The 25,928-nt window shown below is 45.2% G+C and overlaps 1 protein-coding gene and 1 non-coding gene across 2 annotated transcripts; one reads left to right on the forward strand and one right to left on the reverse strand.

Annotated features, from left to right (window-relative positions):
* Positions 1–20,935: 20,935 nt before the first annotated feature.
* Positions 20,936–21,007, forward strand: TRNAT-UGU. The gene has a single exon. It is a non-coding gene; the product is annotated as a tRNA-Thr (tRNA).
* Positions 21,008–24,092: 3,085 nt separating this feature from the next.
* Positions 24,093–25,396, reverse strand: LOC124679362 (probable carboxylesterase 2). The gene has a single exon (XM_047215136.1). It carries the CDS (start codon positions 25,311–25,313, stop codon positions 24,180–24,182), a length of 1,134 nt encoding a protein of 377 aa, XP_047071092.1. The 5' UTR covers positions 25,314–25,396; the 3' UTR covers positions 24,093–24,179.
* Between the last annotated feature and the right edge of the window lie 532 nt (positions 25,397–25,928).

The following is a 25,928-nucleotide window of genomic DNA, read 5'->3' on the forward strand; positions in this document are numbered from 1 at the left end:
ATGTCAAGAACAACTTGAAAGGTTGGAGCTATAATTTGAGAGGAAGAAATAAAAAAAAGAAAGAGTGAAATATCTCAAACTCTTGCTGATTTGGAGATGAGGGAGGAATACTCTCCTTTGCCTGCTGCTGATATTCAAAAAGGGCAGAGCTACAACAAGAGTTGCTTGATATTCTTGACAGTGAAGAAAGTTTCTGGCGACAGAGGACAAGAGACAATTGGCTGGTGCAGGGAGATTGTAACACAGCTTATTTCCACAGGATGGCAAATGGTTGCAAAAGGAAATCCACTATCTTCTCTCGGAAACATGGGGATTCTGTGATCCAGGGTGATGAAGAGCTTTTGAATCATGCTACAGAGTTCTATAAAAATATTTTTGGCCCTATAGAGGATAGAGGGGTTAGGTTGAGTGGTGATGTATGGAGCAGTGAGGAGAGACTTAATGACACTGACAGAGAAAATTTGGGCATAAGATTTACATAGGAGGAAGTAAAGAATGTTGTTGACCAGATGAAAAAAAACAAAGCAGCAGGCCTTGATGGGATTCCCATTGAATTTTACCAAGTGTGCTGGGAGATAATCAAAACAGATCTTATGGTTGTTTTTGATGATTTATATGATCACAAGATTGATCTTGCTAGAATTAATTATGGTATTATTACCTTGATTCTAAAAGGTGATGATGCTGATACAATCCAGAAGTTCAGGCCTATTTGTCTGCTGCAAGTTCTGTTTAATTTTTTTTACCAAACACTTACTGTTAGAGCTGCTCCAGTTATAGAAAAATTGCTATGTCAATGTCAAACTGCCTTTATCAAAGGGATATATATCAGTGATGGGGTTATGTTGCTCCAAGAAGTACTGAGAGAAAGCAACTTCAGGAAACAGCAGGGTGTGGAGCTGAAGATTGATTTTGAAAAAGCATATGACAAAGTCAATTGGAATTTCTTGTTTGACTGTTGTTCCCAGAAAGGTTTCAGTGATAGCTGGCTTGTCTGGATCAAAAATGCGGTGACTAATGGCACCTTGAGTGTGAAAGTGAATGATAAAATTGGTCCATATTTTGCTAGTTACAAAGGAGTTAGGCAAGGTGATCCCTTTGCCCCTTCCTTTTCAATATGGCTGCCAACAGTTTGTCCAAAATGGTGGTTCTGGCACAACGGAATGGGCTCATCACAGGTTTGGCCAGTAATTTGATAGAAAATGGAGTTGTTGTGCTTCAATATGCTGATGACACTATACTCCTCATTCAAGACAGTGAAGAACATGCTGTGAATTTGAAAATTATCCTGCATATTTTGAATCTATGTCTGGTCTGAAGATTAATTTTGATAAAAGTGAGGGAATGATGTTACTGGATGATCAAGTTAAAGCACATAATTTTGCCTCTTTATTTAACTGTCAGCAGGGGAGTTGGCCTATAAAATATTTGGGCACTCCAGTGTGTGCAAGGAAACCAACAGTTGCTAAGTTGAGTTTCCTTGGAGAGAAAACAAAGAAGAAAATGGGTGGCTGGATGGGAAATATCATGTCCATTGGTGGGAGAGTGATAAAAATTGATGCCTGCTTATCGAGTGTAGTTGTTTATCAGATGTCTATGAGACTGCTTCATAAGTGAAACATTGAATAGATGGACAAGCCCATTAGATCCTTTTTTTGGGCTGGGAGTGCTGACAAAAGGAAATACCATTTTGTGAAGTGGAAATGAATTTGTAAACCCAAGAAAAGGGGTGTGTTGGGTATTAAAAATCTACACAAGTTTAATATCAGTTTAATGTGCAAGTGGTGGTGGAAACTGGAGAATGGAGTAGGTCCTTGGTAGAATTTAATAAAACAGAAGTATATGAGATATGGTGGTGTTTTCTATACAAGGAAAAAACCTGGGGATTCTCCTCTGTGGACAGATGTGTTACAAGTTAAGCATATTTACTTGGGTGGAAGAAGAATGAAGGTGGGAAATGGCAGAGATACAAGCTTCTGGTGTGATGCCTAGCGTGATCAGATACCACTAAAGACAGATTTCCAAAAATTTATGACATTTGTATTAAACAATACGTGACTGTGGCTGAGGCAGCTGCCATGCACTGGAATTTCTCATTTAGAAGGTGAATGACACCTGATATTGCCCGGCAAATCCATGGTTTAACTCAAATCATGACACAAACTATCCTTACGGATGAGCAGGATAACATGTCTGGAAATGGACAAAAGGAGGAAATTTCTCAGTGTATAATCATCTACGTGGTAATGGCCTGGATAGATCCTTCAAACATCTCTGGAAGAGCAAAATACCCCCGAAAATCAAGATTTGACTGTGGATGATTTGGCACAATACCATTGCTACAAAAGATAATCTGTTGAGAAGAATTGGCAAGGGAGTGCCACTTGTCAGTTATGTGATAATCCTGAATCTATTTCTCACCTTTTCTTCTCTCATGCCCATCTGCTAAATATGTGTGGAGTGTTGTTGGTAAAGTGATTGGAGCCCATTTGAGACCGGGCTCCGTTACACAGTTCTTCTAGTGGTTCCCCCAGTTTTTACCTGCTAGCAGAAACACGCAGATTGCGGGGTTGGCTGTAATTTGTTGGGCTATTTGGAAGCTCAGAAATCAAGCCTGCTTTGAACACAAGTTGATCAACAATCCTGTTGAGCTAATAAGCTACTCTAATGTTTTTATGAAATATTGGGATGGGTTACACGGTGAGAAGGATGCTGATGACTTGCGTGCGGGTGCAGATGGGCTGCTGTGACTTGCCAGTGTGGCAAATGCTGGTGGTGCTACACGAGATGGATCTAGGCAACAACAACGACCCTTACAGATCAGGGATGCAAGTGACTCTACTGTCATTGTGGATGATATGGAGGTGGAAGATTATGAAGATGACACTGCCTGATGACGATTTATCCGTTTGCCGCTGGGCTGTTCTGTCAAAAGGACTTGTGTTCTTGTAGTAGAGCTTTTGGTCGTTTTGCCCTTGAACTCCTATGTTTGGTTTCGCTAGCAGTAGGCGGCGTTGTAATAGTTTAGTCCTTAACTGACCAAACGCGTGTGGCGTGATACTTTTATGTTTCGTTATCCATGGGTAATGAAATCCGATCCATGTCATCGTTTGGAAAAAAAAGTAGTAGTGAAGAACAGCTTCAGTTGGCCTGCCTTGTTGGCTCTCCAGCGATGGAGCTCGACGAAGGGTTTCAAGGAGAGCTAGCGTAGCATGCCAGGCGCACGAGACGCTGTGGAATCGGTACACCGACTTGGTCGGCAGGTAGGAGAAAACCTCCGTAACCATGTCATCGGGAAAAGCCATTGGTGTTCCTCCGGCCGACGTCGTCCTTCTCTTTTCAGAGGTATTTTCCGAGAATATACCCTGGAAGGTGTATCAATCACATAGAAGAAATGCCAAAGACGGCCGGTACAACGCCAAGAAGGCTACAACTCCATACCACAACGAACGGTACAACACCAACCACGGCTACCACGATACAAACACACACCCGGCTAACAACACAACCCACAACCAGACACCGAAAGCTCGCCTTGCATCGTCCACTGCAAGAATGGCGAGGAGGCGATACACCAAGCTCGTGAACCGTGTCACGCCCGATGAAGGAAACTTCATTAAGGCAGACCCCAACTCCAAGATGGCATAGATCAACGCACCGAGTGGACGGTGGGACCGGAACCAAACCGGAGAAGGCTTCGGCCAAGAAGCCTCACCAACGGTGTACATTGCGCACCGGAAGCTCACGCTCTAAGCGGTGGCCAAACATCAACTCCATCAGACGCACCGAGGACTCCGAACAACCAAAGCAACGCCTCCAAGGAGGGAACGACATTGTTGTGCCGCCGCTGCCCGATCCGAGGACGGATCTAGGGTTTCCCCCGGTGCTCGAGGTGAGGGAGCACGAGCAAGGCCATGACGATGCCTCCAAGAAGGTGACGACACCCACGGGCGTCGCCGTCGTCAGCAACATGCAGGGATTTTGCCCGGCCTGTCGACCACCCCCAAATCCATCGGACAAGCGCGCAAGGAGCTTCCTTTTAGCACACCGCCGGTGAGAGGCGCGCATGAACGACAGTTGGCGGAGAAGGAGGTGCTGCTTGCCGGTCCACCACCACAACTGGACGGGACTACAAGGTGGAGTTCCAGCTCGCCGCCGCCATGAACGGCCGCCAACACCACCACGATGCCGAGCAGCCAGCAGCCAACCGCCCCTGCCGCGGCCGAGCCAGCTCCACAGGTTCGTCCCCTGACCGAAGACCGTGGGGAATCTGGAGTGCAACTTCACCGGAGCAGGCACACCACCGCCGGGGAGAGGCCCCGCCCACCTATGCCGCCGGAGCGCCGCCCTTGCCGCGAGATCCCGCAGCGCTGCGCTGCCGGATCCGCGAGACACCACACCGCCACCACAAGGGGGCAGGGTCACCGCCCGTGGGGAGAGACCCCATCGCCGCTGTCATCGCCCGGGCTTTGCCAGTTGTGACCTCTGGCGGCGGCGGAGTGGGGGAGGACGGGAGGAGGAGGCGCTGTTTTTCTCTTTTCAGAGGTATGGAACATACCTGTCAAGTTTTTAGCTGTGGTATGAAACTATTTGGACCATTGGATGGACAAAAATTAATGGCTGTTATTTATTTATTAGGGGTACCACAAAACAACCCTTTCTTCCAGACTATGTTGGGACAATGTTTGCCTCGTGTAGTTGTCTACGAATCTGCAACGTGGTGTCCTATATAAGAGGTAGAGACGTGGGCTATCTGAGATAAGAACGGTTAGGCCGCGATGCCTAAAAGAACACGGACTCTAAACATACACCAACCTGGAAAGTCTGCATGAAAAATTTAGATGCTTCACGACTGTAAAATCAGCTAGCAATCAAGCTCCTCGAGGTGACAATTCAAAGGGCCTGATGTCGAACTTCATTAAGATAGCAAGAAGGGGTACATCTTTGCCGTGTATATTTGCCTTTGCCGGGTGTATTTTCTCGGGTACACGGCAAATCCGCTCTTCGCCAGGTGCCAAAAAACAATACACGACGAAGAAAACTGTGCCGAGTGTTAGCACCCGGCGAAGAATTATGACACGGCATAGTAGGTAAAATACACTCGGCAAAGAAACGCACACGGCGAAGACACTCTTTGCCGAGTGCTGCAGCGTTACACACGGCAAAGAAAGCTACCACGTGGCATATTACTCTTTTAATAAAAGACTGTGTGCATCAACCGATGCAGAGGCCGAGGCTATACCCATTTTGAAAGATGAAAAAAATATAACACACATGGCTAGCGGGAGAATAACCGCGCATTTCTTTGCTGGGTGTCTACCGTTAGACACCCGGCAAAGAGCCTCTTCGCCGGGTGGTTTTTGGCGGTACACGGCAAAGTTAAATTTTCAGGGAGGCACGACTTTTCTTTAACGTGTGTATTCTGGGAAGCACACGGCAGAGAATGTCTTTGCCGTGTGTAATCTAGAAGGTACACGGCAAAGACTCTCTTTTCCTTGTATTAGATCAAGACACAAGCCAAAGACGTCCGTTTCGCCGTGTGCACCTCTCCAAGGCACTCGGTGAAGAAATAGTGATGACGTGGCTCTCTTCTACTCTTTGCCGTGTACCAAGAAATAGACACACGGTGAAGAAAACGGGCCGTCAGACGGAATGAAAATGGAGTTACGCTTTTCTCTGCCGTGTGTCTGCGTTTGACACCCGGCAAAGGCCCTTTGCCATGTATCCGAAAAAAAACACCCAACGAAGATTCTTCGCCGCCAGCTCTTTGCCGTGTCGTCTTTGCCGAGTGTTGTACCCGGCGAAGTCGTCACCGGGTGTTTTTAGCCCTTCATCGGGTATTTTAGATACCCGGCAAAGATGTTGTTTCCTGTAGTGATAGTAGGAGGTACAAAATGGGCTGAGGTAGCTGAAAAGGTCAGAAACAAAAGTGAAAGATAGCTAGTGGTACTCTTAAAACCCCAAAGAAGGGTTCACTACAGCCTCAGCCACCCCTTTAGAGGGTTACGATGCAGCCAGCAGCTCTCCAAGCCCGAATATCTTCGACGATCAGTTCAAAGACTCTATCAGGCTCGCTCGAGGTTTCCTGGAAAATGCGAGCTGCACTAGAATGGTGATTGTGTCAAAGTCTTCCGGCGCTCTCTCCTCAAGGTGACAATGGTCATGGCCGAAGAGTCTGAGGTGCTAATCTAGCCCTCTCACGATCGCTATGACCCACTGGTCAAGTGAGCCGTCACCTGCAACGCCGTTAACCTCGACCATGCTGCACCCAGGCACCCTTGGTCACTTCTTCTCCGACGATGCGTTGTCTGAACTTTCCTGCGACTTGCTCATACATGCTATAGCAGCAAACAATAATTCCTGCTGATTAATTCTTGCCAATCTACTGTCCCGGATTCAGGACACGTCAACAGCATCTGTGTAAAGAAGACAAGGGCTTCCTACTTGCATATACCTCAACCGCATCTGCACAACAATAAATACTAGGAGTCGGGATGGAACCCGGCCGAATCGACCTAAGATATCCCGATTCAATCCGTTCGATTTGGCTAGCTTCTCTCCTCTTTATATGGCTGCGCGCGGTACATAAAAGCCAAATCAATCTCCACGTTTTATATGTCCGCGTTAGTCTAGCCCGCCGCGCTGCCATGGTATCGTCGGAGTTACGGGTTCCTCCAGCGTCTAAAAGGCCCTGCCGTCATGTTCGCTCCGCCGCCGTCGCGGTCGCACTATCACAGGACGTCATCTTGGAGATCCTCTCGTGGCTGCCGGCGAAGACGCTGTACCGATCGCGGTGCGTGTCCAAGGAGTGGCGCGCCCTCATCTCCAGCCCATCCTTCCGCGCCGCGCACAGGTCCCGCGCAGAGCCGCTCCTCATCGCCATGTCTGACTCCATCCGCGGTAGAAAGACTTTGCAGCTGATGGACACGGAGGGCACCGTCGTGAGGGCGGTGGATGGCCCAGATGGGGTTTGGACGTTCCGCGCGAGCCTCGGCGACCTCGTCTGCTTCTCCTCCGGCTACAACAACTCCGGTACCCTCGTGGTGGATCTAGCCACCGGGAAGACGATACTGTCCTGCTCGGAATCGGTTGCCGGCGTGCCCATGAACTATAGGTGCTTCGGCTTTGGACGCGCCGTGCAGTCCGGCTTGCTCAAAGTCTTCCGTCTCGTCCTCCCTAGGTCAGGAGTTGAACAGATGTGCGAGGTCCTCACTTTAGGAGATGGCGCCAAGTGGAGGCAAACGCGATCGCCCCCGGTGATGGTCTCTCTCTGGTATAGCTGTTCTTATGGAGTCACGGTCAATGGTGGCTTGCATTTCTTGTCCTGGGAGAAGCGTGATGATGTACTCTTCTTCGACCTCGATAACGAGAAGTGGAAGGTGATCAATGGGCCACAAAGAGTCAGGGGCGACACAGAGTCCATAAACCTAACCGAGCTCAATGGCACCTTGTGCATGGCTTACCTAGTGAAGCGTGTGATCAATATATGGCTCTTACATGATTTAGATAAAAGCATTTGGATCAAAGCGTACACGATGCCGAGGGATCCGGTCTTCCATTATGTGGTGCCTTTAAGAGTGTTACGTCTAGGTGGACAGCTGCTATTCTACTTCTATAACTGCGCGTCAGAGCTAAAGTTACGAGTATACGATCCTCGTTTAGGGAAGTGCACCGACGTGAGGACGCCGCCCAACCTTCTTGGCAAAATTGGCCTTTGCAGATCGAATTTGGATCCTAGATTTTGTGGTCAGCCTTAGCTATTTAAATCATCTTGGTGTTTTTAAACTATCCTTTGGACAGACCTAACAAAGAATTGTGTTTTTTTAGAAAGAAGCAATCAATGTATGATCATAGGATGTTTATTTTGGGATCCCTCCCAAATTATTTTAAACCTTCCATTTACACTGATCCATCTGTGAGGTTGATCTATTTCTTATGGAGAGATTGCTTTAACCTTCTATTACCCGGCCGGCGGCACCACACATTAGTACGGCCTCTGCGGCGGCTTAAAAATGCATGCGTGGTTCGTTTGAAAGTCACACTACATGAAAAAACACGGCTTATCGAATATATGTGTGGTACATGACCACAGAAGCATCTTAGACGCCTACTAATGGGCACTACAGAAAAAAAAACTACACTAACATTGCAAAAAGGAGAGTTAATGGATTGAATACTACAACAGTAAAAGATTCACGTGGCTCTAGTACATAGGTTCAATCTTGCTTCGTTCTACGCCATGAGAAGATTTTTCCCGTCTTTGATTTTGCTGAGTTGCTGAACATAATTGCCTACACAAAATTACCATGGTATTTATAAGAAGCAACTACCAGATTATGCCTAACAATTATCAGATAAATTAGCCCCAGTTATCAAGTCAAATATTAGGTTAAACCGGTAGCAACTATCAGATTAACTATTAGTAGTTAACATGTTAGCTATGTAAACAACTATCACGTTCTTTGACAGAGCATGATTACTAGATTAACTAGATGATACCCCGCTCATTGCTGCGGAAATTTTAAAAATAAATTTGTTTATAATATAATTAACATATTGAAATTCACCCCAAGGTACAACATGTATCATAACTTGGTGTACAAAAAGTTGTTGAGGTGAGCCTAACACAACACTCGGAATCTTCTTGCCATGACAGAAAAACAAGTAATACCAACTTGGCTGCTAAGTGCAATTTCTGTGAGAAAACTTTGAGCATATCATTTTTGTTGGCCATTCGAAGATCAAAGCTAATTTACTGCAAGCACTATATGCTATAATAGGCGGAACATTTAGTGAGCAATGGTGATCTAAAAGGATCATTAAATCTTAATTAGAAATGAGCCAAAAAGATATAAGAAAGGAATTTACATATTTCAATAGAAATACACAAATGTGACAAAGATTACAAAAACTTAATAATGCAATAGTAATAAAGAGACCACTATGTTCCTTTTTTGATACATGGCAGAAGAGTGAAGCACCAGCCTGAATTCTGCCAAGAAATAACCAATGTTCATTTAGCATGCATGAAAAGAACTAAGTTGCACCTAGTATTTGTCTGTGTAGAAATAATTTTATTTGCATCAAAAGGCACAAACATATCACGCTACCAATATTTATACATCTATTGAGTCACAGCCATTCTCTTGAACGGAGAATAAAACCCCCCATGTTGGTTGGTCTGTCTCACATTCATCCTCTAACTGTCTTCCGCATGCATGATTGTGCCCTTTGTTTCTTAGTACAACAAAGTATCCATGAGATACTGGAAGAGAAAAATGCCACACTTAACTATAGACTGTGAAATTTCTTCATAGGAATCTTAATCTGGGAAAGCTGAAAAAAGGAAGAAAATGAAAGCCAACTTCAGAAAATGTTATTAGACAGAGGCTGGTGTTTTGCTGAAGAAAAAACATGCCTACCTTACATAGGCTTATCAAATAACGTCAGATTAGTAGACAGAAGCTTCAGCTGGTGAGCAGAATTTGAAAAAGGCTCTCGTGTGGAAAGCGTGACTTGAGACGAACTAACCAACACAATCTAAAGAACCGGTACATTTTGGTGACCTGACTCCTTATGCGATCTAACCAGCAAACGAAAACCCAAATAAGTCAAACGCATGAAGAGCATGGAACCACCGAAGAAGCAAGTCAAATATGCAAAAATCTCATCTGACGACAGTCCCTAGAACGGGGCAAAGCACAGAACCATGTGGTAGTCCTATATAGAGAGGACTCAAGATCAGAAAGGAAGTCGATTGCAGTTGCGGGCTCCTCCAAACACTACGAAAAAAACAGGTACTGCCGTGCAGCCACTCTTTGCCGTGCGCACCCGCACAACAAAGAAATCTTTGCCGTGCGTACCCAGGAAAACCCACGGCAAAGAAACGGCGCACGGCAAAGGCAGACAACAGCGCACGGCAAAGAAGCCATGCACGGCAATGACCGAAGACAGTGCACGGAGACAGTGCATGGAAAATATTCGGAGCACGGCAACGCCGCTGGGCATTGTTGTGCCTTACCCTTTGTCGTGCGCACTGATGGGACTCATGGCAACGCCGCCTTTTCCATGCGTTATTCCCTTTGACATGCGCTATATGGCATTTTCCTTTGATTTCCTTTCTATTTTATTTCATTTAACCTATATTTATTTTTCAATTAGTTTTACTTTTTGTTGACTATTTATTAGTATTACTTAAAACAATGTGTATATACCCATACTATTTGCAATACAACAAGTACTCTCCATCTTCATCCCGCCACATATATCATGGTTTCGAGGAATTCCGCGCTTGGGAGAATGTGCAAAGTGTTAGCGAACATATCTGATTAGTTTGTTAGTTGTTCATATCTGTAACAACAGCTAGCTAGATAAGTACTAGTCCAGTCGATCTCCTCCGTAGTTTGTTACTTGAGAGATATGCGCCGGTTGTACTGCTATATATAGCTGCACCATCTGATCAATAAAGTTCAGCTTGCATCGCCTATCTCTTCTACCTAGCTCAGGCTCTAACATGGTATCAGACACCTAGATCCAATCTTCCAAACTTCCGCTGCCCACCCTCTCCTCCGCCATGAGCGACTTCTACAACAGCTCGTCCGACTCCAACGACGGCTCCGTCGAGAACTTCGGCATCCCCGTCGCAACTCAGCCCCTCCCCACTCCTCAACTCCAGGCCCTCCGGATTCGCGACCACGTCCTCGTCACCCTCGACTACCATGCAGGGAGGAAGAGGACCCCGCCGCTGCCAGTCGGGCTAGAGGATGAGAGCCCGCCACCATCGTCTTCCGATATTGGCATGTGGTACCCACGTGTATTGACGCAAAATCACCTGCGGTCACGTCGCTGCAAGCTCTTGGGCCTTCTTTGGTGGAAACAAATTTCATATGGATTTTTGAGGATTCCAAAGTTTGTTTGGGTTTTTCCTATTTCTACTTTGCATATAATTCTAAAGCAAATTCCCATTTATTCCAACTCCACATGTTTTTCTTTGTTTTCATAGAAAAATGTCTATTCCTCTCTTTTCGAATCATGTGAAATTCAACATGCCACGACAACTACATACTCCTTGCATACAATCCTTGCAATCCTTGCATTTAAAGAGAATGAGAATTAGCCAGGTGTTAGTGTAGTGTAAAAGAAATAAATTTTCGACATCCGATCCAAAACTTATACTCCATGTGTTCGAAAACAAGTGTCGCAACTTTACGTGCATATACGGATAGACCTGCAACTTAAATACCTGTATCTAGAGAAAATTAAGATACTTATTTTTAAAACGGAGGTACTCCGTAGTATATTTTGAAAATGGTAATAGAAAGTTAGAAACACAACACAACGATAACTAGCGGTCCACTTCCACACACGATTCACTGTTTTTTGTACAACAATTGTTTAATTGCACCACGTGTACCACATGGTTCGAGTACGCAAAACAGCGAACAAAACCCTTCTTCATGGGGGTTCGGGGTCAAATCAGTTGAGCCTCTGGACGCGCACGATGCGGGCTTCCTCCTCGCGCACGGACACGAGCAGCACGAACGCCTCCTCCTCCCCCTGCACGTCCACCACGTGCTCCCGCGTGCCGGCGGCCGTCGCGCGGTACGAGCCCCCGCAGTCCAGCACGCGCAGCTCGCCGTCCGGCTCCACGACCTCCGCCACCTCCTTCTCGTCCCCCTCCGTCACAGTCAGCCGCAGCAGCGCCGCCCCGGAACCAGCCGGGTACTCCACGCACCGCACCACTTTGCCGCCGCGCACCGCCACCTCCTTCTCCTCCGCCACCGCGAACACCTTCCCGCCGATCTCCACGTGCTCGCGCTCGTCCTCACCCACCACGCCGTCCTCGGGATCCTCCCTGCGGCGGCGCCGCACGGCGTACACGGTCCCTTCGTGCTCCACGCAGTCGCGTTCCCCCGCGCACCATGCCGTCAGCTGCGGCGTGTAACGAGACGCCGCCATGATCGATGCTGGCCGGAAGAAAGACCGACCGATGCAATACAATCGAACTGGTTCTCTCGATCTGTTGCGTGCCTTCGTCGAGATCGCCGGCGTGTGTTCATATATATAGCAGCGGGGCTTCGTCATGAGAGGTAGCGGATACTTGCTCGAGTTCGTGACGGACTCGCCGTGAAGGCAGTCATCCGATTCCGAGTCCGATTGGGCAACTAAATCAAGGAAAGTTTCCTTGTACTCTAGCCTTGCACACACAGTTCCATGCTGGACAGAAAAGGCTCGGCTCCCTGCAGGCTGCACCGCTGCAGTTTCTCTGTGCTTCCAACTTTCTTACTAGTAAATCTTAGGCAAAATTGGCCGACCTAAGATTTGGGAAAAAATAGGGCTAGCGTGCAATGCTAAAAGCTATGAAACAAAATATATTAGCCAAAGCACACCAAGAAATGCATAAATGACGATTCTGACAAGAAACATAAGTTCAATGCTTAATCAGATGACAACAAGAATATCATTTAAAAGTGTGTTGGCATGACCGCATATCGAAGACACATACTTCAGTGACACCTTCAAGCTCTCCAAAATCTTTGACATCGCCGTCATGATGTGAAGGAAGTGGTCCACCTCTGGACTACTGATTTGTGGCAATAGCTTTATCATGTACATGATTATGATCATATTTGTATGTCCTTTATGGTGAATGTTTTGATATGGGATGAGTTATATGACATGCAATTTCTATATGTGTTTAATTCATATATTGATGCGTGTCCTTACACCATTTTTGTGTACATGTTCAGATCAAAGTAATATGCTAGGACCCTTAAGCGGGAATGTGTGTACTAGATGGAGTAACACTTGTGGCTAAGTTATGGATAGTGACACAAAACTTCGGACGGCTATGATTCTAATCTTTCATGTGCTCAGAGGCAGATCCACGTTGGGCCCAGTGGGGGCCTAGGCCCCCAATCAATTTTTGTTTTTACAGCTTTAAAGCTTAGTATTTTATTTCTTAGGCCCTACTTAACCAAGGAATAAGGCCCCCGCTCACTAAGGCCCCCACTAGATTTTTGGGTTGGGTCCGCCATTGCATGTGCTATCTCATTAAAAAGAATGAAAAAGGTGACATGCCTAACTACTTAGTGACAACAAAAGTTGTATTGTGATGAACTACAAGCACGTACATGAGTAGTTTCAACATCATATGACCACTTCACGCAATACTCGGTTTCACCACTTAACCTAAGTATGCGAACAACCCACTTGATTAGGAGGTATTGGAGAGACCTGTTCAATAATCTCTAAATTAGAACGTGGTGCTTATAGGGATATTGACCAAACATTACAACAGAACTTGCATGCATATAATATGTCTAGAAGATATTATTTTGTTTTGCCATATTTATGGGAGAGAGAGGTTAAGTGAACCTCTGAATCCCGTTCACTTTAAACATAAGAAATTTTGTTTCTTTTAAAAATTGCACCTTAAGTTATTTTTAAAAAAGAACAACATTTACTGCTTTTACTTTTACTATTTTTACTTTATTTCCCCCACCAACAATTTCTTCGGACGTCGTTGTACCTGACAACTACCACAGTGGAGTTGGGGACACATTACAATTGCTTTCATAGTTGTAGGTATTGTTATAAAAAAAGGATAATGTAGTACAAGAATACTTGTGTTTGATATTCCATCCCAAGTCATTCTTGTGGGAAAAGAGTCACTTGCTACAACACTTTGCGTTTAGAGTCCTAGTGAATTGATATGTGTAGTCTATTGCCGTCAGTATCCTTTCTCCTTGCCCACTAAACTAGCAGATAGCTCGATCTCCCGATGTCATTTTATAATCTTGCTCTTTGTCACATTCCAGGACCCCCAATCCCCTTTATTTTTATCCACCTAGTTGAGATAGCATCTTGATGGCAACAAATTATGTGTCTATCATCTCATTTGTACTTCAAGCGTAGAGTAATGTAGCAAGCGACTCTTTTCACCACAAGGGCGGCGCGGAGTTTAATATCAAACACCAGGGAGTTTCGTTAGTTATCTCTCTTTTTCCAAACAATCCTCCAAACCAAATTTGATTGTTGTGTTCCCCACTCCATTGTTTTGGTTGTCAAAGAACATGACATATACTAGTTTGAATAAAAATATTAGATAAACAGATAAAACTAAATGCAATGGTAAACTTAAGTGTACAATTAAGATCGAACATGCAAACTAGAATGAAAACTACAATGCACGTAAAATAAGTGTTTTTATCTTGGAATAAATTACTGCAGAAAACGTAAATGTTATTGAAGTCAATTGAACGGTTATTTTTATGATAAAAAGTGGACCGGGGTTCAGGAGTTCACTTGACTACTCTCTCATAAACATGGTGGCCCGAATATAGGACTATAAAACAGGTTACGAATACGACCCGCACGATTGGGACCCGGCAACGCGCGAGGTCGACATCCCACGCGTTGATTGCTGCCACGAGATTAGCACGTAATATAGGCATTAGTGAATACGAATCTTTCATGTTGTTTCGATTGGCAGATACGCATGTTTATACGCAACAGCCTCGTACGCAAGTGGGATGGGATTAATTGAAACTTCGGTCCACTGCTGCGTACAGAGTTATTGCACATGCAGAGTTATTGTGCATGCATACTTTTGACCTGCTGAATGTGGAAGCTGAGATCTACTGAAAATGGAAGAATCTGATTTGTTTTATGGTAAATACTACATATCTGAGTCCGATTGTTGTCAAACCGTCGGACCTCTCCCACACCGTCCATCTCGTCTCCCATCGAACGGTTTGGTTTTGCATTTTTTTCCCCTTGTACCTTCCAAAACGTCTCCCCAAATCACTCCCCCATCCCCAAATTGACCTCCGTGCCTGCAAGAACTTTCCATCGTCATCCATGGGCTCTCCACGCCGCCCCAGCGGCCATGTTCTCCACGGCTCCACCCATGTCTACCCTTGAGCCGATGCTTCCGCCCCCACCTGCTGGGACTCGGATGCCGGAACGGACGCATGAAGCTCCGCCATCGGGACATCACTGGCCGGCGACCGGCGCAGACGCGGCACAACCAGGCCGGAGAGGATTCAATCCAACCAAAGTTGTGGGTTGTAAGCTGCTTCTAACGCTCACATTTGCGTTCTTGATTTCTTCTTTTTTTTGCGGGGATTTCTTCTTTAATGACTACACGATTTAGGGACAAGGTAATATCACCTGACCTAGCTCTGTGCGCTTATTTCTGATTGTTTTTTGGAACATCAAATCCATGTATTCATCTACCACTTGGGATTTCCGTAATCAAATTCACCAACCGGTTCATAAGGCTATAGCCGACATGTGGTCAGATCTTGCATCTGCTAGCTTCTTAGATCTATGTGTAGTAACATTAGTGATGATCGTGATGCGGCAAGATTTTTTTGTGCTTCCATGTACTGCTTGTTGTGCAATGAGAGATTGATATCCTACAAAAAAAAAATATACTCTTGTATTTCAAGTATACTTTTCTGGCACCAGCAGATTGTATTTTCTTCTTTCTGAACCTGAAGATATACCGTGTGTTTGCCCATCATGCAACATGCATAAGCTGACAAGAAAAACAAATTGTTTCAGATCAAACTGGTACGTACATGAGAGGAAGATGTATCCACATGCTGGACGCAAGCATATCCAATTTTAATTTGAAATTTATATGTTTCCACCACAGATCAGTAATGCTGAGGTAGCACTACTTATGTGCTTCAGAACATCTATGCTTCCAATACAAACTGGTTATATTGTGAAGGAACTAATTGCTTGGGTAGAAATGTTCATGCTTCCGATTTCAATTGCTTCACATACATATGATTTATATTGGGGTAGCTTTAATTTCTTGATTCGAAATATCCATGTATATAATGCATGTTTTTGTTCGGTCTTGATAGTTTGTGACATATAACCGTGCTTTCTTGATTTTTGTTAGTCAATTAATTACAGTATCATTGTACTTTACATATTGCCCTCGTGCTACTAGTTATGTTTGAGACTTTGAAGCTTCTATGTGGTACTAGTTATGTTGAGACAACATAAATTGATGCTTCCAAAGCATGTACTTGTTTTAAGTTTGCATAATAGAACCATGCTCTACCTTTTGCATTTGTTGTTATGCCTAATAGAACTATGCTCTACCTTTTGCATTTGTTATTTAAAATAGCATTGTGACCAGAAGGCACAAACCTTATGACCGATTCTTATTTTACAAAGAAGCAAGTTTTAATATTACTGAAAGCAAATTATATCATCTATAAGAAGCTTTTATTTTGGACATGCTTCCCAACCATTATAGATAGCTGATCAGGCTATACTCTGTATATATAAAAAATCTGAACCCAATCTTTTGGGGCAAGCGTGCCTTTTTGTGTCTCGAAACTTCTATGCTTCCAATAAGTCTCATATACCTTGAAACTCGCAAAGTATTTTTTTCAAAAATCATGCTTCAGATTAGTATCATACATGTTGTGATACTACACAATTTTGCTGCTCAAAATCCATGCTTCCTAAGTTTCTTTGCTGATAGGAACATAGTTTTGATTCCGAGCATCCATGCTTCACATGTCTATTATATGTACTTCTGTTTCTACCAGGGGATGATTGCAGGTCGTTGATGAGCCCCCACTGTTCTTTGTCAACACCATCATCGTTGTTCGCAGGCGTTGCTATGATATCGTCGCCACTCCTTCTCGGATCTACACACCGGTGCCATGTTCAAGCATGTGTTGGTCTAGTGGGCGTGCTTTTATAGTCTCAGGGGCATGTAGAGCGACTTACCGTTGCCGTATTATTGTATATATGGAAGCAAATTCTTATATTAGTACATGCAAATACTATTTCCTCTAGATGCAAATTGAATTATCTTTTCAGAAATATATATTGTTTCATTTGAAGCAAACACTTCTTTTTGCCAAGCAATATTGATGGAAAAGAGTATTTGTTACTATATTGGAAGCAAACACACGTATTTGTTTCATTGGAAGAAGCAATTATTTGGTCATTCGAAGGATATTCTTTCAAATTTGGGAAAAACTAAACGGAAACCATGAAAACGAGAAAGATCATTGATTCGCAGTTAAGCAACCTTGTTGTCCGATCACAGCAAAATATTTATAGTAGATACCAAATTTAGTCAATCTGGAAATAAAGAATCACCACAAGTAAACATATGTTCTTTACGTGGAAGCAATATTGAAAAACTTGAGAAACACAATTTGATCAGTAAGGAAGCTTACTAGTATATAGCATGGAATCTGAATTTTCCATGCACTCAAGTTCCACTTAATTAGATTCGCAAAAAAAAAAGTTCCACTTAATTAGCGTTAGCAATTAGATCGGACGTGATTTAGGGGAGCAGCTTTACGGGAGCAGTTAACGTGTTAGTTTTAGGAAGCAGCATGCGAAGCAGCCTACACATATAATCGCACGGTTCACAGAAGAAGGATCGTAGGGTGCTCGCCTAGTCCGATGGGAAGCTAGGAATCGGCATCCGATTTCTAGTGCTCCCCTTGTTTTTTTGCTAATTTATTACAAATTAATTAAGGATCTTTATTTTCATCAAGTAAGAAATGCATTATTTTTGTACCAGGTATAACTTCAAAATTTCATACATAATCTGAATCAAATGCCGTAAGCATTAGTGTCTTGAAAGTGCATTCAAAAATAGATTCCATGGCCTTGGAAGATAGAAAAAAAAATATTTGTACTTCCAGATTAAGCTTCATTTATTGTAAAACCCAAAATCAAAGTGAAAGGAAGAGAATCAAAATTTACAGAGAAATAAAGAAATGAAAGAACATGCACTGAGACATGGAGGTCACAAAACAATTGCTTCTAAAACCATTACTAGTCCATCAGAAAAAAACAAAAAAAAAAAACATTGTGGTAGAATCCACCAATTAAAGCATAGTATTCACTAATCCTGAATTTGCATCAGGTCCATATGATAAATAAACATAATTATGTACCAGATCAGAATGATGGAATCTGTGTACAAAACCAACCCGCCAGACTAAAGGAAATCAGATCAAGATAACTGGCCCAGATCTTACATACAAAACTGGTGGCCTACATGAATCGTGGCCAGCTGAGATCTGCTCGTGCCATGGGTAGATGGACTTGACCTGAACTTCAGGAATTTCTTCTTCTCAGGTGATGGTTACAAGGCTGTAATCTGCTGCGGTGTAGGAGCGATTTTGGTTCGGAGGCTGTGGTTTTCTTGGGATTTCTGAGGTGGTGGAGTGGGCAAAATGCCTGAGGCGAGAAAGAATGATTGGATTGGGGAATCATTGTCTTGCCTTATAGTGAAGTTCTTGGAGGCAGGGCACTAATTGAGGATTGATTTTTCCCCTGCTCACCCTTCGCCGGAGATTGCCAGGACTGGATGGGGATTTGGTTGCTCCATGCGCGTGGTCCAAATCCGCAGCAAAACGGGACAGGGAAAAGAATAAATCCCACAGCAGCCCACCACCATCTCGACTCACCGTTGAAGGACGATGCGTCCCGCCGAAGCCTTCCGCCACCCGAGCTAGCTCGGCCAAGAAGCCCCCCTCCACCGCTCGAGCTAGCCCGCAGCCGCTGCATTGCCGCCAGCCAGGAGGCGCGCTGGAGGTCGACGAGGCGCGTGCGGGTGAGCATCTGGACGACATGCTTGAGGACGGCAAGCAGGCGCGCTGGAGCGAGACGGCGGCAGCGCGTGGTGGTGGGAACGGGGGTGGGGAATGGATAGCCTGGAGGAGTTGCTCGGGAGGAGAGGGGACTTAATGTCGTATGCTGTTGTCAGATACGGTAAAAATATACATCATATACTTGAATCAAATACATGTGAGATCTGACACGTGGTGGTCTTTAATTGGATTGTTTTCATCCTCGGGAGTACCCGGGTTCCGATAGGTATTTTCGGTTACGAATATGCATACTTTGTTTGTAGGTTGTGTTGATAAGCATTCATATGAGTATCATGTCCTAGGGTAGAGAGAATGTAACACATCTCTCTAATACTTCTCTAAGTAAGGGAAAGTCGAAATACCTAGAATTTAAGTGACGGAATTTTCATGGATGCACAGAGTATCGCATTAAGAAAAATGGTATGATCTTGGATATCGCTCATGTACTACCTCGAACAATGAGACCATATTTTCTACCAGTAGATGAACAAAGCGTGTCATATTCCATTCTCCCTAGGAAGGAAAACATATAAAGGTGAAAACCATAGTATATTCCACATTTTTCTGTCACTGTCCAATTTTATTATCAATCTGTCACTGTCTAATTGTTGAAGACATTGGGAATGGCTAGCAAGAAGACAATCGACGAACTGATAATCCACCATAGACCGGGATTGCGAACTGTAGACATATGGGGTACAAAATACAAACTACTGTAATTTTTTTTGTGGGGCGGGGTGGGGTAGGGGATTTTTCCCTCCAAAAATCATGATGACAACATGGCTGGGATTGATCATATAGTATGTGCAACTTCTTTTGTGTTCCCGGTGGATATTGGGGATATACCCGTAAATTATATAACCAATTTTACTTTTATTTGGTGCGGGGGGGGGGGGGTGGATGGCCACAAAAAGACCTGTGATCATTTATTCACAAGAAATATTTATTGTGTTCTTTGTTTCCCTATTTGTCATGTGGGATCCAGGCACTAGTAACGAAAATTGCCCGTTCACCCAAGCGAAAAATGACTGCCCCTTCTTCCCCCAAGAAACAAACGCCAACTAGTCAAAGGTAGGGCTAGGGGTGTGGGGACCATGCGGCAAACCAGGGCCATCTAGTACCGTAGGTCGTTCACCCTCGCGAGAAACAGCCGTCAGCTAGTAGATCTACGGGGACCAGCTGACCTGGTTCACCCTTCCTCCCTCTTACCAAAATATTATCAATTATCATTAATCTCTTGCCAAAACCATTCCGAGCCCCCCCCCCCACCCACCCTATAGTAGAGGCATGCGTAGCCGTTGACCTCCACGAGAAACGGCCACCCGATAGTAGACCTGCGGGGACCACTAGACTCCACCCACCAACCCCAACGCGGCTCCATCCATTCCATGTACGTAGTCGCAAATCCTTACGTTTAACCAGGCAAAAAAATTCCGTTTAGCCAAAGAAAAATCGCTTACCATCAAAATCACTGAAATTTCGTAAATTCCTCTAGGCAGAATTACAAAATATTCGTTTGTATTTGGATAAATTTGAAGGAAAACATTTTGGACTCTCTACAATAGTTCCTACTCAAATGGAAACTGGACGCCATGACGCCTCTTGCTTGCTCTAAACATGATTTGTTTTCCTATTTGGAGGTTCACGGTAGAGCTGCTAAATCGATTTCTCTTATTTCGCTGCTACAAGTACACGAATTCCGTCTGAGATAAGATAAGCGGAGCATCAAATCTCCCGGACGCTGGCAATGGTCCCGTCATGCAGGCAGACCGCCACGAGCAGCATGAACACCCCCCGCTCGCCATGCACGTCCACCACGTGCACGCGGTGCCCGGCGTCGAGGAAGCTCTCGCTGGGCAGCACGCGTAGCTCGCGGCCGCCGCCGTCCACACGCACCAGCTCGGCCAGCGCCTCCCCGCCGTCCATCACCACGAGGGCTGTCCCGGTGCCGTCGACCTCGACGCACTTGACTAGACCGGTGTTGCCGCAGGAGGGGCACGGATCGGCCGCTGCCGACGTTGATGTATATCCCCAAACTCTTCGGACACAGATGACATCGTGAGGAGCTCGGAGATGGGACGGTGGATGGTTCGAGTCTTGGATATACCCGGAGAGAGGCTGTGGGTGCTGTTCTTATATAGATCGAGGGAGGGTGCCCGCAGGGTGGTGGTTGGTGGACGTCAGCAATCCGATACCGGTAATGAGTTCGTGTCGACGCCGGTGGCAAGTTTGCAGGCTACTTATTAGGATTACTAAGCTCAGTTGCTGAAAATAATCAAATAGCCCTTATAGCTCAGTGGTAGAGCGTCAGTCTTGTAAACTGAAGGTCCGTAGTTCGATCCTGCGTGAGGGCAATTCTAAAATTTAATTTCTTTTTGCGGAACGAAATGGCCCTAGTTCGATTCCGGGTGAGCGCAATTTTAGTACTCCCTCTCTCACCAGTTTTCACAGTTTATTAGGCGTGCGTTTACCTCTAGATCGTGAGTATGAGAAAGTTTAGATGTTCTATTTTCTAAGAATATAATTTTTATATTGGGAGTGGTGTTTTGGCACCCGGGAGCATATGCTCCCGGTTTTTAAATTTTATTTTAAATACACTTTTAAAATATTGAAAAGTTCAGACATAAAATTTAATAGGTACATCTCGAAGTTCTACACGTTCACAAAGTGGTTCCACGGAAAACAAACATTTTTAGTGTCGTGTGTAAAAAAGACAAATTTTGGTGCAAAAAAAAGCAGTGTACGTGACGTTTTTTTGTCTTTTTTACACAAGTCATAAAAAATATTGGTTTTTTTGCAAAACTTGACGTACGTACGTATAATGTCGATACGAAAATGCAAATTTTTTGTTCGAATTTTTTTGACATTTCAAAATGTTTTTCAATGGCAGGAGCATATGCTCCCATGTGCCGAATTGAGTTTCTGTATATAATTTAAATTATACAGGTTAAATTGGTGACCTAGAGATACGGGAAAAAGTAGTAAACTGAGATGGAGGGAGTATTGAATCTCTGTTTTCAGAATGAAATAGTTAGCTGGCTCTACCATGTAATTTTGCAGGTTTTAATTTTAAACTCTTTTTTACATGAATTTAATTTTCAACAATTAATACCATGTATATTTATAGTAATAAATAGTACTTCCTTCGTTGTTTTAAATCGACGTGGGCATAGTTCTGGGCATGCATATACGTCGATTCAATCAGCCCAGAGGTAGTATATCGTAGAGATACACGAGATATCACCACTAATTACAAAATAAAGTTTAAAGGGCAATTTTGATATTGAATCTCTTTTTTTTTTTGGAACGAAATGTCACTAGTTCAATCCCGCGGGAGGGCAATTTTAATACTCCCTCCGATCCCTTTTAGTTGACTCGGATTTAGTACAAAATTATACTAAATTTGAGTCAAATAAAATGGATCGGAGGGAGTAGTAAATCTCTTTTTTTGGAACGAAATAGTCTCTAGCTTGTATTTTGTAGGTTTTAATTTTTAACTCTTTTTTTGTAAGATCATTTTTTCGACAATCAATACAACATATATTTATAGTAATAAATTGTACATGGTAGAAATACACGAGGTGTCTCTAAAGATTACAAAATAAAATCTAAAAGATACTAGCAAATCTTTGAGATCTTTTAACTTTTTTTTCCATAACACATTCTTGTACTTTTCTGAAAGCATCTAAAGATAAATAACAAACCTTAACTTGTAAATACCAAAGTTATTTCGTAATCTTAATGGAGGAGACTGAAGTGGACGTGGCTAGGTTTTTCCAGAGGCGATGGTTGTCTTCGGCCCAGTTCTTTTGGCGGCTTCTCCGAGAAGCTGCCCTCCCCCAGCTTCCTGGGAAAGCCGATGACAAAATTTTGTGAGGCTTTCAAATTAGTTTAGCCTTAGCTATTTTAGAAGCCTCGGAAAATTTTAAAACCGGCTTCACCAGGAAGCTGAGGAGAGGGCAGCTTCTTCGAGAAACCGCCAAAAGAACTGAGCCGTCTGTTGACCCTTGGACTGTCAGTTGTTTGCCTTTTTTTTCAGGACTTTTTAACTCTAGATCTACCGCTTTACACACACATGTTCAGAATATAAAAACGTCAAGAACTCCGTACGGCAAGAGTATACATGCTCGCTGGTGGGCCGTGGCTGGAACTTGGAAGCACCCTTGCACAGTTGCACAGCAGCCAGCCGTCACAGATCGTCATTCTGGAACATAATTTCTAGAATTGATCAAGCGAAAGGAATGTCAGTTCAACTACGAGAACTATCAAATTTTATTTGGACTTTCTGAATCTATGAGTTCCAGGGACGGTAGTTAAGCCCATGTCCGGCCATGATCATGTCTTGACAAAATTACAAATAACCACGATAATTGCAGCTAGGTTTTTAAAAAACTACTCCCTCCCTTTAAATCTATAATGCCTATAGATTTTCTGCACGGTAATTAGCGCAAGTCATTTTTTAACACAAAATCCCCTAACGAGTCCATCCACGATCTCAGAAATAGGAGAGAAATAAGGAAAGTCAAAACAGAATCTCGAAAACCTCTCAATCGTTAAAGAAAATCCCTAGATTTTCTCCCGATCCCTCCATCCCACCTAAATCAGCTCCCAGATTTTATGCAGGGGATCAGATCGGTTTCCTTATTTTTTGCTTCCCCGCATCCCTCCACCCCACGTAAATCATTTCCTAGATTTTATGCACGGGATCAGATCCTCTTATATTATGAAATAAATGCAGAAAATCTATAGGCATTATAGATTGAAACGGAGGGAGTATAATTTTACGTATGTATAATTAATAGATAACACTGACTGCGCTTATGCATGTTGCTTATGACGATTCTGATAAGTGGGACGTGATATCAAGGTGGTGTGGCAAGGCGGAAACGGGCGAGGTGATATACATTAAACTGTTCCAAATTATGGATTTTTTTTTTGCAATTTTTCCGAGCCCACATGTGTGCGTTCATCTCCATATCTTGAATTGTTAGTATAGAACCACCACATCTCTGGCTAAATGTCGAATTTTTGGTACCGCTTTACGTTTTGGAAGCAAAAAACTACCACATTTTTCGTAGATTTTGCAAAAACCACTAAACGCGTATTGATCTCAAATTGACACCGTTTCTGACACGTGGGGTCCAGTCTCTAGGCTGATGTGGCGGTGTTAGATGGTGCATGGCCGTTGTTTTGCAGATAGGTCCTCACGTTTTGAATGTAGATTACGCACGACTACCTCACACCTCGTAGTTTTCAAAAAATCTCCTATTTATTTTTTAAACCTTTATAACTTTTAAATACTGTACTAGTGTAAATGGAAAAACTTTTAATATGAAAAGTGCTCAAAAATATTTGAATATTTTAAACATAAACTTTTTAAAACCTTCATAACTTTTAAATACTAATTCAAATGGAAAAAAATATGAAAGTGCTCAGAAATTTATGGTTAAATCTATTCTTGAATTAAGTAACCCTTACAAACCGATATGGATATTAGTTAATTCTACTAGTATCTTTTTGCGATATCTATATGGCCGTATACAAAGTGGAATCCCATTCCGGTTCTTTTGTGGGCGTTCCTACGAAATTGCCGAGACCTGAACTCTCAAGTGGCCGGTTACCGTTGATGAAGGCCACCACCGCGTCCATCTCCTTGGCCGCCTTCTCGCCGTCGGGCTTCAAGAGAAAGTAGACATGGCTCTCGTCGGGCGTCTCGTACAGCCGCACATCGCCGCCCCACCCGCTGGCCCCGAGCGCGGCGACGTACGCGCGGCCCCTCGCGGCCAGCACGTCCAGCCCCGCCACGGTCACCAGCACGCGCGCGCACCCGAGCCGCCGCCACTCGTCGCTCGCCATGGCCACCGGGTTGATCACCGGGTCGTCCACCCCGTACCTCCCCGCGCAGACGAAGCTCCACGTGCTATCCCGCCACCGCCGTTCCGCCGGGTCCCGCGTCTCCGACGGCACCGGGCGCTTCCCCCAGAAGTATGGGTCCAGCAGCGCTACGCCCTGGATGGTCTCGCCGCCGTCCAGGCCCTCCCGGCCGGCGCGCATGGCCACGTTGTGCGCGATGTTGCCGCCGGCGCTGTCGCCGACCAGGAACAGCCGCGTGAGGTCGGCGCGGCGCGACAGCCAGGGCTCCGCTTCCGCCCCGGACCCGCACCGCGCGCTCGCGAGCGCCCACCGGAGCGCCGCCCACGCGTCGTCGTAGGCAGTCGGGAGGGGGCGCTCCGGCGAGAGGTGGTAGTCCACCGACACGGCGACCACCCCGGCCCTGGACGCGAGCGCGTTGAGGTACCGCTGGTACGTCGGCGAGAAGGCCGACTCCGTGACGAACGCGCCGCCGTGGTAGAACACGACCAGCGGCAGCCTCTCCGCCGTGCTGTTGGGCAGGTAGAGGCGCACGGCGAGCCCCGCGGCGGCGTCGATGGCCACGTCCTTGGACGCCACGCCGGTGGCCGGGTCCACGGAGGCCGGCACGGTGTCCGTGCCCATGAACCGCTCCACGCGGCCGCTCTTGTACAGCACCAGGAAGGGGAAGAAGAAGAAATCGACGCCTTCGTCATCGCCGGCCGGCACGCTGTCAGGAGCGCGCGGGGCGAGCAGCGCGCCCGCCATGTTGAGCAGGAGTAGCAGCGCAGAGGAGATGCTCCCAGCCATGACCAAATCAGCTCAGCAGCAACAAACCTTTCGTGCAGGTGATCGAGCTAGTAACATTTTTATGCGAACTCGGTTAAAACTCGCCCAGGCCGGGACGACAGCTCGAGGGGAAATGCGAACGGTGCACAGCGACGTGTGTTTGTCAGGGTGCCGCACGCACCCATCGGAGAGCCACGCAACCTTGTATTTTTCGCTGATCCAGTTGGGATACACGACGATGCTGCCAAGCCAAACTTTGCACTGGCCTGCAACTGCATGCAAGGCCTCGATCGACATGAAAAGCAGAAGATTCGGGGTGCAGACCTTTCTACCGTGACCGGACGAATATCCTCTGCAGTTGCTGAAAATTCCAGACAGCTAATCGCTCAGCCTTGTCGGGATGTTACTGAATATTCGACAAAGAAGACCCAGTTTTGTTCTATAATGTGTTATGTGTGTTCAGTCACACGATATATAGATGTGTGATCCCCTCCCATATCGACCCCCCCCCGGCAGCACCACCGTGAAACCCGAGCACCGCCAAAGACAAGGCCCCGGTTGCCTGCCGCCGCTAGTGAGGGCCGTCGGCCAGGAGATGAAGGGCCCGGGAGTTGCATCGTGCCAGTGGTTCCTTGG

This window comes from Lolium rigidum, chromosome 1, assembly GCF_022539505.1.
Source record: "Lolium rigidum isolate FL_2022 chromosome 1, APGP_CSIRO_Lrig_0.1, whole genome shotgun sequence".
NCBI classification, from domain to species: Eukaryota; Viridiplantae; Streptophyta; class Magnoliopsida; order Poales; family Poaceae; genus Lolium; species Lolium rigidum.

What these genes read in the sequence shown, in the direction of transcription:
- LOC124679362 (XM_047215136.1), bottom strand. Translation starts at nt 25,313, where the DNA reads ATGGCTGGGAGCATCTCCTCTGCGCTGCTACTCCTGCTCAACATGGCG.